This window comes from Equus quagga, chromosome 4 (genome assembly GCF_021613505.1).
Source record: "Equus quagga isolate Etosha38 chromosome 4, UCLA_HA_Equagga_1.0, whole genome shotgun sequence".
In the NCBI taxonomy this organism is placed as follows: Eukaryota; Metazoa; Chordata; class Mammalia; order Perissodactyla; family Equidae; genus Equus; species Equus quagga.
The window spans coordinates 47,512,773-47,526,497 of record NC_060270.1 but is presented as its reverse complement, the minus strand read 5'-3'; the positions used below and the strand labels follow the sequence as shown (position 1 = coordinate 47,526,497).

Here is a 13,725-nt window from a genome sequence, read left to right as displayed (position 1 = left end):
TATTCGTGGGTTTCAGCCTGGACTCTGGCTTTCCCTGAAATTAAGAACATTCAGCCTTCAGTCAAAGGTGCTTCCTTACACAGCAAAGCAGAAGGAACATTAAGTAGGTGAAATGACCAGGGCTCAGGAACTCCACTGCAAAGGCTGATGAGCACGTGGATATTTTAAAATAAGTATTGACTCTGACAGGTTTTGTAAGCAAGTTGTTTAATCTCCATATCTATCCGTCCTTCCGCGCAGAGGGACTGCTCTCTAGCACGTGGAAGAGCTGCTGCTCTCCTGAAAACCCTGCCCGTGCACAGGACCAACTAACCCACAGGCATTAGGTCCTGTTCATCTTTGAATCCACAGAGCCTAACACACAGCAGATGTTCAAGAAATGTTTGCTAAATGAACGCATAAATTCTGCTTACCCCTTAGGCCAAATTGGCCCAAGAGTCAGACATTTTGAATTGCGATTCTATCATTGACCACATTCCAGCAGGATCTGAAGACAGAGGATTGTCCTCAGATGCTGTGACGAAGCGCTGGAAACCGGGAGAGCCAATTGGCCTGTATAGGATCAAGGCAGTGTGGTGGGATTAACTCATGTAGTGGTTCTCAGAGTGTCTCTGGACCAGCAGGATTCAGATCCCAAATCCACTCAAGATCCTGGGTAGCTTATGGCAGGTAGTTAACAATAAACTTTTGGAAATAACCAAAAGACAAATGATGACTGTATATTGTATTCTAAGTAATCTAGTTTTGTTGTGAGAAAATACTAATTTTTCAAGACTCTGGGGGAAAACACTTGAAATGTAAGTCCTTCTTTTTTACCTTCATGCTGTCTGTGCTTCTGTCTCATGGACATATTAATTAACAGAGAAGTATGAAAGAGTCCTGCTTCAGATGGGAGAAGGATCCAGAAGCTTCAGGTCTAAACTGTCCAGCCCACATATACTGTTTTTCTGTTATTTGATTAACCTGATAGATGATTCTGAGCAAAGTAACTTTTTTCTTTTTACATATTTTCTCAAATATCTATAATCCTAAATGTTTTCTTATTAGTTTGGGAAAGGGGTTTTGCAAGCTCTTGGAAGGATAAAGGTTAAATTAAGAATTTTCTTGGGGCTGGCCCCGTGGCCGAGTGGTTAAGTTCGCGTGCTCCGCTGCAGGCGGCCCAGTGTTTCGTTGGTTTGAATCTTGGCGCGGACATGGCACTGCTCATCGAACCACGCTGAGGCGGCGTCCCACATGCCACAACTAGGACCCACAACGAAGAATATACAACTGTGTACTGGGGGGCTTTGGGGAGAAAAAGGAAAAATAAAATCTTTAAAAAAAAAAAGAATTTTCTTATTAAACCTCATTTATTTGAAAATTCAGGTAAAGAGGACATTGTATTTCTCAGGTGCCTAGTTAACTTTATTACCTAGTACATCATAGGAAGGGTAAGTTAAGAGTATCAGATTAGATAGATGTTACCGTTATGAAAAATTTGAAATTTGTTTTTTATTAGTAAATAAAAGAGTGAACAACTGATGTTTCCAGAATCTATACCGTAATTAAAGGGATCTCATTCTAAGCTTTATCTATGCTTAAATTTGTTTTTCTTTTATATAAACATATATTAGACATTAAACGTAACCATAACATAGCAACTTGGCGATTATTATTTCAGACTGTATGAAAAGCATTTACCACGCTGGCCTGATCTGCTCCACTAGTTTGTACCGTGACTGATGTCAAGTGGCTAATGGATTCTGCTCCCTCCTCTAGGTTTATTTCCATCTACAGAGGACCCAGCCACACCTACAAGGTCCAGAGACTGACAGAATTCACGTGTTACTCCTTCAGAATCCAGGCAGCGAGCGAGGCTGGGGAGGGACCCTTCTCGGAAACCTACACCTTCAGCACAACCAAGAGTGTCCCCCCAGCCATCAAAGGTTTGTAGACAGTGTGTCCTGGCACGGTCTCCCCTGAGAGGGAGGAAATGTTGAGACTCAGAGTAAGAGGCTCAATTCTGACCTTGAATAAATATACTCTTCTAGTATTTCTCATTTCGGCAAGAAAGAATTAAAAGAACTTTCTGGAACAGAAGGTTGGGCAATGGATTTTTTAGGGGAATGAGAGGCTTTACAGGAGAGGGCCTACCGATAACGTCTTCTCTCAAGTATGAATGAATGATTGTTACAAATAATTTAATAGTGAGATTGTCTCATCCCTACAGGGGATAGATGGACAAAGAAAAGAAACAGACCTGAGCGACAGACTTGGGGTTAGAAATGCGGGTGAATTGCTGGTGTTGTAGCACTTACGACCGTTCACCACGGAAGCTTTGAGAATCTCCCTTCCCAGAAACAGCCAGGAGCGGAGGTTGGCATTCACCTTTGGATGGTGTTGGTGCCTAGAGGTTAGAGACTGATGGAGGCAACCTCAGCAGCGTCCTCCCCCCGCCCACAGCTCTCACTGTGCAGAGATGCCTTCGGAAAGCTGCGGCAGTGACTGTTCTCATCTCCCTGAGTGTTTGTCTCGGGGTTTGTGAGTGACTAGTTTATTCCCTGCCCACTTCATGGGATCGGGGGTGAGCCAAAGCCGCTCCACCCAGGCTCTCCCTCCACCGGGTCTGCTGAGCCTTCATCTCCTGTCTCCAGCCTCAGAGTTATGCCTTCCGCACAGCTGACTTGCAAGGCAGGGCAGACAGCAACAGAGTGAGGCTGACTCAGCCCTTCCCACCCAGCATTGGGCCCAGGCCCAGCCCCTCACGGGCTCCTGAGCCTGCACCCCCTTCCCTCCCTTATAGTGTGATTCTTGTGAAGGTCCCTGCTGCCTGTCTTTGGGGGGGGGTGGGCAGCACTGGGGGTTTATCCAGCTGCTGCCCAAAATGACCCTGAGGCTGACAGATAGCAAGCAGCCCACCTGAATGGATTCTACATGGGCAAAAGGGAGAGTTTGCTCCATTATTTGGGTGGCTGGGCGGGTGAGCACAAGCTGTAAAAAAAAAAGTCTTGTCTGCGTGTAGCCCCAGGAGCAAGGCCATTTGACTCACTGCTTCTGCATGGAGGAGCCTCATCAGCTACTGCTAGGGCCTAGCGTCCATTACGGGAGGGGAAGGGGCCTCAGGACTGGGTCAGGGATTCTGTGAAGGGTTCCCGCAGCTCCTTCCAGGGTGCTGTGTGGGAACTACCTCCCCCTGCTGCCCTGCCCCTCAGCAGTCCACAAACTCTGGCAGTTGCTTCTTCATGTGACGAGGAAGGTGCTATGAATGGATGTACACATGAAGGCCTCGCCGGGTCCGCTGGGCAGTGAGTGCCCCGCCCTGTGGTACAGCTTCGCCTTTCAGCTGTGACGGGAGATTCCTGAATACACTGTGGCCTGTGGGTTTGTTGTGACAAGGAAGGTTTGCCCCATTTACCAACTGACAAACTTCAAGGGTCTTTCTGGCACCGACTTTGCCTCTTGAAGTGACTTGGTGGAGATTCCTTTTGTGGAAAATAAACCCCTGAATTGATAGCGCTTGCATTTCATGTCCATGTGCTTCAGAAGGACAGTTTCTCCCTGCTGCCCGGGATCAGGTTTCCTTCCTTTTACTCGTGGACTTGGGAAATTGTCGTCTTAGCTGGAAGACCGTTTAGTTTTGTAAGATTGCTTATTTAGTCTTTCCATAAGTTGCTTGGAGTTTGGACCAACTAATTCCAACTTTTTTTTTTTTAAGAAAATCTTGATTTTCCTGAATTAGTGTTGTACAGATCTGCAAATAGAAACAACCGCCTCTAAAGAATTAATTTCGTGTAATTAGAAATTAAAGAATAAGGGGGTTCAGAGAGAGGAGGTACACATTCTAGTTACAAAATAGAATGTCAGATACTGAGCTAAGCTGCAGAAATATACCATAAGCACTGAGAAAATAATTTAAAATCTTAGCGCATTTTAAGTGCTGTACTACAGACTAAGATAATTTAGCTTTAAGCCAGAATGATGAGTCCATTAGGTGAAAAATAAACTAAAAAATATAAATTTAAGGTAACAAAATTTTTAAAGGCTTGCACTGCTGCCCCGTTTCTGGGACTTATCTCAGATGTCACTTGCTCCTCAGACCTTCCTTAGACTCACACACACGTGACTTCCCCCCTTGAAACTCCCTAACGTCTTGTTTGTACCTCATTTAATCTGCCTTACATTATGTTTCTTTTTGTATGTGTCTCATACCTTGCTCTCTCCTTCTCTCAACTAGATCTTAATTTCCTTGAAAGCAAGGTTTGTCATCCCTATTTTTGCGTTTCCCCGGGTAGTTAGCACAGGGCCTACTCATAGAAGGTGCTCAATAGCCATTGAAAAAATAAAAATGCGGGGGCTGGCCCGGTGGCCGAGTGGTTAAGTTCGCGCGCTCCGCTGCAGGCGGCCCAGTGTTTCGTTAGTTCAAATCCTGGGCGCGGACATGGCACTGCTCATCAGACCATGCTGAGGCAGCGTCCCACATGCCACAACTAGAAGAACCCACAACGAAGAATACACAACTATGTACCGGGGGGCTTTGGGGAGAAAAAGGAAAAAATAAAATCTTAAAATAAATAAATAAATAAATAAAAAATAAAAATGTGATCTAGGCCAGGCAGTTATTAATAGGATAATGAGCAAAGAAGTTTTCACCAATGACTTGCTGATCGTGGAGTATCTTCTCTGTGTAGGAGTGCCCCGCTGATCTTATAGGAAGCTGGGCAAATAAATGCCCCTCTCAGGGCGGCACAGCGCTCTCATTCTCACACTCTCTCGAATAGTACTGAAATATTGATTGTTAATATGATACTTTGAATTCTGAGCTGGGATGTGTGGATTTATATTTCAGCACCTCGAGTAACACAGTTGGAAGGAAATTCATGTGAAATTTTATGGGAGACGGTACCACCCATGAAAGGCGACCCTGTCAGCTACATCCTGCAGGTATTGGTTGGCAGAGAGTCTGAGTACAAACAGGTAAGAACCAGTGTGCACGGACCCGTGCAGCTCACCAGAGTAGTGCTGGCTCTTTGCCTCTGCCTGTTTCTGCGAATGATTCATTGACCAGTGAGCTACATTGTTCTTAAAATCAGTCGTAGAAACCACCTAACATATACCCGTTACCTAGTTCTTTAGGGTATATAAGCCCTAGTTTACATTTTATTTTGTATGTGGTGGTATTCACCTTATATTTTTAGTTCTCAAGCATCATCGTGCCTTGTAAAGAGTTTTAAATTCTGTATTTGTATTTGATATTGGGAGTGTTGCTTATAAATATCAAGTCTGTGTGTAATTAATTGCAAACTAGAAGGTCAGTGGTTTTACTATAGACAGGTAGTACTCTCAACCTCAGTACCGAAGGCAGTGTCCTGTCTGCCGTTTTGATAGAAGTTATAATGGAAGGATAAGAAGTACAGCCTATCAGCTCTTGAGGCCTGTGATTCAGAAGCTCTCAGTCACTGCTTGTCACCCTTCCGTGTGTATGGGAATCACCTGGGATGTGTTAAGATCCAGATTCTGATTCAGTAGGTGCAGGGTGAGGGTCAAGCTCACAGGTGATGCTGATGTCGCTCGTCTGTGGACCCTAATTTGAGTAGGAAGACTATTACAGATCACTTGATAAACCCACACAAGAGACAATGTCATTGGAATACAGCCAGATAAAGAATTTGGTTTTATCATTTGTCACATTCCTTTTTGATCCTTAATTCTTCCAAAGACACATGTTATTGGTCACTGACTATTAAAGATTCAGATACCCTGTAGTTTTCTGTAATGTTCCCAGGAATCTAATAACTATTTATGTGAAATCAAGCTATAATACCATTACTCTCTTAGGAAAGCTAAGACCCATTTCTTACCATCACTTTTAATAGGGGCGTGCATTTATATTGAATTCAGAAAGTTGATAAATGCCACCTGTCTTCTTAAACATTAGCATAATTCATGAAGACTGTTCAGCTCTTGAGGCTTCAGATACACAAAGCAAGTAGAAAATAATTTGATTCAGAGTTTTTGTTAAATTGCTGGTTGATGTTTCTTACATAATAATAAAAAATACTTGCAAATAAAAAATGTGTAAAATGAATCAGAAAATGTTGGTACATTTCACTGTATTTGGTTATTATGAAGTGTCAGATAAAAGAATGAATTACTTTAAGCACATTTTGCAAAAACTGTATTTTAACTATGACATCCACCAGTATTGATTAACATCAATGGATTTTGTCACCAAAGTTTCCGTCATTCCTCTTAAATAAGAGCAAAAACACTATCATTTCCTTTCGCTTTCCAATCTCATTCTATACAGTATATCTCATTTCAGAGTGAATAATCTTACATGTGGAATTGTTTCAGCTTACCAGAAAGATATGGTTGGTTTTGGGGTCTCAGCTGAAATAGAGAGCAGAGGATTTTCCCCACTAGATTTAGTCATCTTTAACACCGGTTTGTCTTGTTCAAAGCAATGTAAAAATCATTAAAAGATGAAATGCTACAAAATTCCCCAAAGTGTCATTTGACACTTAACAACAGTTCATTTCCCAACAGTACGGTCATTTGCACACTCGTCATTGTATTTTAAAAACCCTTTATTCCACGTACCATACTTTTCCACCAATTCTTGGAGAAATTTTGTGCTTCTCAAAGCACAAGGATTACTGTTTTACATTGAAGAAGCAGCATTATTTGGTCACTATCTATACATGTCAAGCATTTCTAAAATGTAGGTAAATTCATCCAGGAGTGTAGATTTTATTGGCAGATCGGCTGTTTTGAATCGGCTGTTTGTTTAATGTTAAATATTTAGACCCATGGACATATAAATACTAATTATATGCTTCAGAATATATTTCTTATTGTGAAGTTACAAACAAGAGTTTCTTGTTGAAAATAGGTGAAAACACAGTAGGACAGGGCAGGCTCAGCACATAGGGATTAGCCTTCTTCACATGACCCTGTGTTTCCTACATTTACCAAGAAATGATTAAGGCAGATAGTCGTCCAGGAAAAGCCACATCGAGTAAGGGACAATTCGTACTGAGTTTTTTTGCTTCTCCCTATTCAATACACATTAACTTAAACATGATGTTTTGAGTACTTCATTCACTTGTTCTGGACACGAGGTAGGGCATGAAACCTACTTATATTATGTGTGCAGAGTGATGGTTAAAATAATTATAGTGCAGAGATAACAGGCTTTGAATTCATAGAGACAAAGCAAAAGAAAATGAGAGGTAAGCATTGCTGAGATACACCACGGCACAACTGTAGGCTCTTAGGGAGCGCTGTGTACCCCTCAGTTACAGCACGAATCAGACAGGATGCACTAGTGTACGGGCTTCTGTGAGTCATATTTACTTTCCCAGGACTGGCCTGTAGTCAGGCACTCCATAAATGATTCTTGCATGCATGAAAGGGGCAGTTTCAAAAGGACAGGGTTATTTATACTTGCAATGCGGGGTGTTAGAAGTGATGTTTGTAACTTCGGTAAAAAAAAAATCACCCGTTATAGGAGGGTGTCCTGCTCCCCAAACTTATTTTTACAGGCAACATATGGCGAGGGCCAAAGCCTTTTCTGATGTTCTACTTGAACATTGACTTTAACTTGGCCTTGGTTCTAGCTAATCAGGTTTTTTTATTCAGCTATCGTGATGTGAGGCAAGCAACTGGTTTTAATTGTGAAATAACCTCTTAAAGTATTAAATCCTCAGCTACAATTTTACTCTACCTTAGAAAGCATGTGTGTATTGATTTGGCTTTTCTGTCCTGTAACCAACATTCCAAGCATAGCCTTTCTTCAAGAAGCTTGAATCTCCTTTTCAAACAGTATTAATTGTAAAGCATTCTTGAAAAGAATGAAAACTGTGTATATATGCAGGTGACTGATTTTTTTTTTTTTGCACAAGATGTAACATAGGCAGTTTAGTACCTATGTAAGAATGTAAAGCAAAATGATTCATATTTATATACCTCTTCAGATAGCAATAATTTTTACAAAAAATATTTAAGCTTTGGAGATGAGAAAAGGGTAACAAACTCTAAGAAATTGTTACCTGTTAGGAATCAAAATTTGTGACAAATCGTTAATATTCTTGGTGCTCAGATTTGTTGCGTTAACAGATGCATCTGTTGGAAGCATCTGAAAATGTATGAAACTTTAATTTGATGGCATCTGTGTTTAAGTATATTTTTATTTTGTCTCATATTTTAGAATATAGTATTGGGACATGTATTGATTCTTCAGAGTATCACGTAAGGCCCTGTGAGGAAAGGTGTTCTCTTAACAGAACTATCTTAAAGTCTTGGAGCCTGTGTATTTTTTAATGGGTTTTAATTCCATTCTCTAATACAGAAAATAAACAGTGAGACTATGACTGTCTCATTGAACCATTTTTTATTTTTGCATGAATAAAGGGTCATATCCAAAACAAAATAAGAATAGGTCAAGATGGAGATATTTAAAAGCTTCTTTTCTTTTACTGATTCTTAATTTTTTAGGTTTATAGGTCCCTTTAAGTATCTGATGAAGACCATGATTCCTTACACCAGAAAAATGCTCATGCATGCATCCATTTAAAATTTCATATTCAGAAACAAATTTATATTCAGTTTCACGGAGTCTAGGTATAGGACCCTGGATGTGTTGAGAAACTCCTAGGTGCTTTGCACTGTGAGGGGTGCCTGGCGTGTGACAGAACAGCATGATCAGTGCTCTCAGAGCTTGTAGGCCCCTTGCGGTGAAAACAGCATGCCTCCAAGAAGCAGTTCAGTAACAGCACCCTTGCCTCCTCTTCAGCTCAGGTACAGCGATGTCTGCCCACATCGCACCCTCTACAGAGGAGGCCTGCAGGTTAGCAGATTCCCTCTTGAGCTTGGGGGGCAAGGGGGCGAGTCTGCCTCCCATAGTCTTGTGGTGCTGGAGGAATTAATTCACCTCCCTGAGCCTTGGCCAGCTTGTTGTAGAAGTTGGGATGCTGATCCTCTAACTCGGGGTGACTGAGCATCAGACGCGGTCCGTCATGAGAGGTGCTCTGTAAATAGCAATGCTGTGCGCTTAGGTCTCCCTTTTCAGTTCTTGGGAGAGGGCTGACATCCATAAAGAGATGCAGCCCCGATACAAGCTGCCAGCCATCTTCCCCAAAAGGCTCTCTCTCTAAGGATTTCAGCTATAGGGCATGGTATTCTGAATTAAGGGTCACGGATTCTTCATTTCAGTTATCTGGGTAGTCCTTTAAATCCTCCCATTTGGAAAAAACATGTCAAATTACTTTAAAATATATTGTACATCAATTCAAGAACAGAAATAGTCTTTGTAAAAATAACATTGCTTATATTGCTTATTGAGATATTATGATTGGTTGCTTCAATAAAGAAAATCTTAGATGGAGCTATGCCTTTTAAATTGGGTTGAGGCAGGAGGAAAAGCCCATAATGGTGCCCCTGTCAAAATGAATGAGAACAAAGGGAGATGAGGCCCAGCCTGCTGCCCTGCCGTAAGAGCCGCTGGTCCCAGGACAAGTGACTTGGGTGCAGGAGCAGCTGTGTCGCAGGCCTGATGACCTTGTGACCTTGTGATCCATGGCTGTGACTATTTACATGAAAACAAATTAGTTCTCTCAAACCTCAGGAACCAGAGTCCTCATGAAATGAAGGATTGGATTTGTTTTACTTTTTCCTTAGCTCACAATCCAAAAGTAATAAGCATTGTTGACTATTTCTAAAATATATTAGAAGCTCCATATTTTCTATCAATACACCGAAAACAAGTTCATCGTTGTTAATGATTCCATTTTTTTACAACAATGGTGGCGCCTGTACTAAACTTTGTCCCTTGTCTCTCTGGTTTGCATGTGTGTTCTAATAATATTCATGTTTACTTGTTTCTGGTAATTATCCTCTTTCAGCAGTGTGGTTTGGGAATATCTACTCAAGAACATTCACTGAGCATCTACTTGGTTCAAACCATTGTGCCGGTTGCCATGGAGACATGGAGATAATAGAACACAGTCCCACACTCAATATGTTTATCATAAATACATATTTTTTTAAATAATGTTAACATTGTGTTGACAATGCTCATAAGACAAGGGAGCTGTTCCAATTAAAACAACAAGAATGGCTAAAAGAAAAACAGATTTACAAATTAAAGCCTAGCCTTTGATTGGGCTTCTCGTCAAGGAAGTTCCCTTCAATTAGATACTCATTTTTCCTCACAAAGCTTTTTGCCTAATGATACTAGAAAAGTAGCATTCCTTTGCTTCGTAATTCATTCAGAGATCTTCACTCCAAGGAGTTAGAGTTGAGAAGTGCTATCAAAAGTAATGGGTCAAGGGGCTGGCCCTGTGGCCGAGTGGTTAAGTTCGCGTGCTCCGCTGCAGGCGGCCCAGTGTTTCGTTGGTTCGAATCCTGGGCGCAGACATGGCACTGCTCATCAAAGCATGCTGAGGTGGCGTCCCACATGCCACAACTAGAAGGACCCACAACGAAGAATATACAACTATGTACCGGGGGGCTTTGGGAAGAAAAAGGGAAAAAATGAAATCTTTAAAAGAAAAAAAAAAATAATAGGTCAAGTCTATATTCAAGATTCCATGAATTTGGGTTCCTGGGAAATTAAATATGCTTGTGGGCCAACTTTCTTAGAAGGATCTAGCCATACAAATTCTGGAAATGATAGAAATCATTTAAATAGCTATAAGTGAACATTTATATCCACTTTCCAAAGGTCTCTAAAACGTCTTTGGGGATAGCTTATTAAGTGGTTTTCTGCAACCAGGTCACTGTTTGATGGCAGCAATTAAGAGGCCACAATCACGAAAATGCTGCCCAAGTCTTTGCTTGGCACATACTGGGTGGAGGGACTGCTTTTCATACACCGTAAAGGAAAGCAGTGCTTTCCTCCTAGGGCAGCTGGAACGAGGGCAGGTTTATCTGGGATGAGTTTACTGGAAATACCAGGAAGACAGTGGGGCTCTCTGGGAAGACAAAGTCAGAGGCCAGGAGAACTGGACCTGGTGTCACACTGCAGTCATTAGATGGGGACTGCAGTGGAGGGCTGCTGGTGGTGGCATCACTATCTACCAAAGAGGATGGAACACACAGAGGAGCCTAGGGGTTTGAGTTTCAAGGGGTCTCAGCTGGCGTCCACCACTCTCCTTATTTGCTGTGAGATCTTAAGAAAGTAACAGCCTCTCTGAACCTCCGCTTCTTCATCTCTAAAATGGAAGTAATACTAACCTGACAGAGTAATCAGGAGGATTAAATTTGATAAATTTGACTCATCCCCAGCATATTCTTCTCAAAATATTTTTCACATACAAGTTGCTCATTTAATCCTCAGTCTCCCTTGGAGTTGGGCTAGGTGCTGTTACTGTCCCCGTGTTAAAAATGAGAAAACTAAGGCTCAAAGCTGTTACCTGCCCAAGTTCACAAACCTAGAAGGTGGCAGAGCAAAGACTTAGACGTGGGATCCTGATTCCAGTTCCTGTGCTTGAGAAGAGTCGGCCTGGGGCCTCCCAGTGGCCAAGTCAGACCAGACCAGTTCCCCAGAGTTGCCCAGAGGAAAGGAAGAGCTCCAACCGCTACAATGTTTCATTTTTGTTAAGTGTAAACAAATATTTCAAGAGGTGTGGCCTCCAAAAGAATCCATAAAAGAGGCGTAGCAGGAAACCTTGTAGCGAAGGCTTACATGGCAGCTTTTCTCCAACTCAATAAACATGCCAGTGTTAACTTATCACCACCATAGAGTCAGAACGGATTGTGTACCTGGGATGTGCAGATGGGGAAACCAAAGCTCAGAGGGCAGGTGTGGAGGGGCCTGCTTTATCAAACTGGTATACTGGTCCCATAGATTACAAATCATTTCCTCTGTGAATGGTCCCAACAGTTCCCAAGAAAATACTTGTGTCAGAAAATACCAACTTGAACATTTAAATGTAAGAAGTTAAATCTAAATTAAGAAAATAAAGAACATTCACAATTAAAACATCTCTTTAAAGGAAAAAAATGTACACCATTGTTTTCCTGCAATCACCCACATGTTGGGAAATAATTCATAGACAGTTCCATTGTGGTGTAGTCTGAACTCTTGAATAGTTGGTGGTGTGTGGTTGGGGTGATCACTATGACAAGTTCATCTTAAAATATCAGTTTAACTCATCATTGGAAGCAGCAGTGAGAAAGGAGTGGTTGCTCAGGACTGCAGGGGTTTCTCATAGCTCTTTCATTCTTAGTTGTTCCAGCCCTGTTCTGTCTGTACCCTCAGTTGCTAAGGCTCATGCCACAATTTTTAAACAGGGTAACTCACCAGGAGGACCATGCTTAAAATCTTACAAAAGGAATAGCAAAAGCAATGATGAATCTGGGAAAGTATGAGAAACACACAGAATTGGTTTTCTGGGGCTTAGTCACTAAACAAAAGTACAATAAATAAGACACGTAAGTCTACTTATAAAGTCTGAAAATGAGGGAGGAAAAGTCTTAAGAAAAAGACTATCAGGTGAACATTGGAATTCTGGTCCCTTATTTAAACTATGAGATCTTTTTGTTGTGGTTCAATTTGTCCATGACTAAATGTGTGGCTAGTACACTTGTGTTCACTGGCGGAATGTCCTATGTCTTGGTAGAATTTTATACACTAGGCCTTATAAACACTAAACATTTGTAGGGTCTCATTCTCTCTCAATAGCTGGCGAGTATTTCAGGCAAAGTTGAGATTGTTGGAAATATTCTTTATTTTTTAGGGAATTTGTATTAATGCACAAAATTGACAGGTTTACTAAAGTAGCCTGTTGCTAGGTTGAAAATGCCCATACATATTATTTTTTAATTGCTGTGTTTTAAGAATATATTTGGAGTTGTTTTTAAGTTCTAAATAGTATAATAATAATAGCTAACTTTTATTGTGCAGTTACTATGTACCAGGCATGTTTTAAGTACTTCCCAGATGCTAACTTGGTGCCACTCATATAGAAAGCGTTCGGTTAATTTGATTTTCTCATTTAATTACTCATCAGGCAGATGTCTTATTGACTTGGTTGAGTTCCAGCTCATTTTTTTCTTATCTCTGTTCATTGATTCTAATATAAGCCATGAATTTTTACATAATTTTGATCTGATTGTCTTTTCCTCTAAGTTTTTCGAGGGTCAGCATCACTTTGATAAAAGAACCATGTGAGGCCTCCCTCCCTCATCCTCCCTGAGAGACTCAGGAGTGATAATCTCTAAGCAAACTGGTAGAGTTCAAGTCCCTGTAACTAACAATAAGCCTCGTGGCAATTATATTAAAGTTAACAAAGGGAAAGAAAACATCTCACATCCTTAATGGCAAGACACAGGTTGGTCAGACAGGGAGGAAACACTTAAGACATATTATTGAATTATTTAAATGTTAATTTGTGATAAATTGGACTTCATCAAAAATATTTCTCAAGAAAACAATGAGGCAAGCCACGAAAACTGGGAGAAAATATTCACAACACATATTTGACAAAGGATTCATACCAGATTTTATGAAGAGCCCCTATAAATTAATGAGAGCAAATAAGTTAAAAATAGGCAAAAAGACTTGAACATGCTCTTCACAAAAGAAGGTATATGACTGGCCAGTAATAAGCACATGAAAAGGTGGAAAACATCATTTGTCATCAGAGAAATACAAATGAGGTGGCATTATCACCCATGAGAATGGCTAAAACAAAAATGACTGACAGTGACAAATGTTGGTGAGGTTGTGGAGCAAGTGGAACT

At 41.1% G+C, this 13,725-nt stretch overlaps 1 protein-coding gene across 6 annotated transcripts in view; it reads left to right on the top strand.

Annotated features, from left to right (window-relative positions):
* FNDC3B (fibronectin type III domain containing 3B) overlaps positions 1–13,725 on the top strand; it is a 331,748-nt gene that overhangs the window by 313,553 nt on the left and 4,470 nt on the right. For 5 of the 6 annotated variants that reach the window (XM_046658126.1, XM_046658125.1, XM_046658123.1 and 2 more), the window contains 2 exons: positions 1,759–1,925; positions 4,826–4,953. In XM_046658126.1, the coding sequence (XP_046514082.1) occupies positions 1,759–1,925; positions 4,826–4,953 (295 nt within the window). The remainder of the gene's footprint in view (positions 1–1,758; positions 1,926–4,825; positions 4,954–13,725) is intronic. The other variant, XM_046658127.1, reaches the window with a different exon arrangement.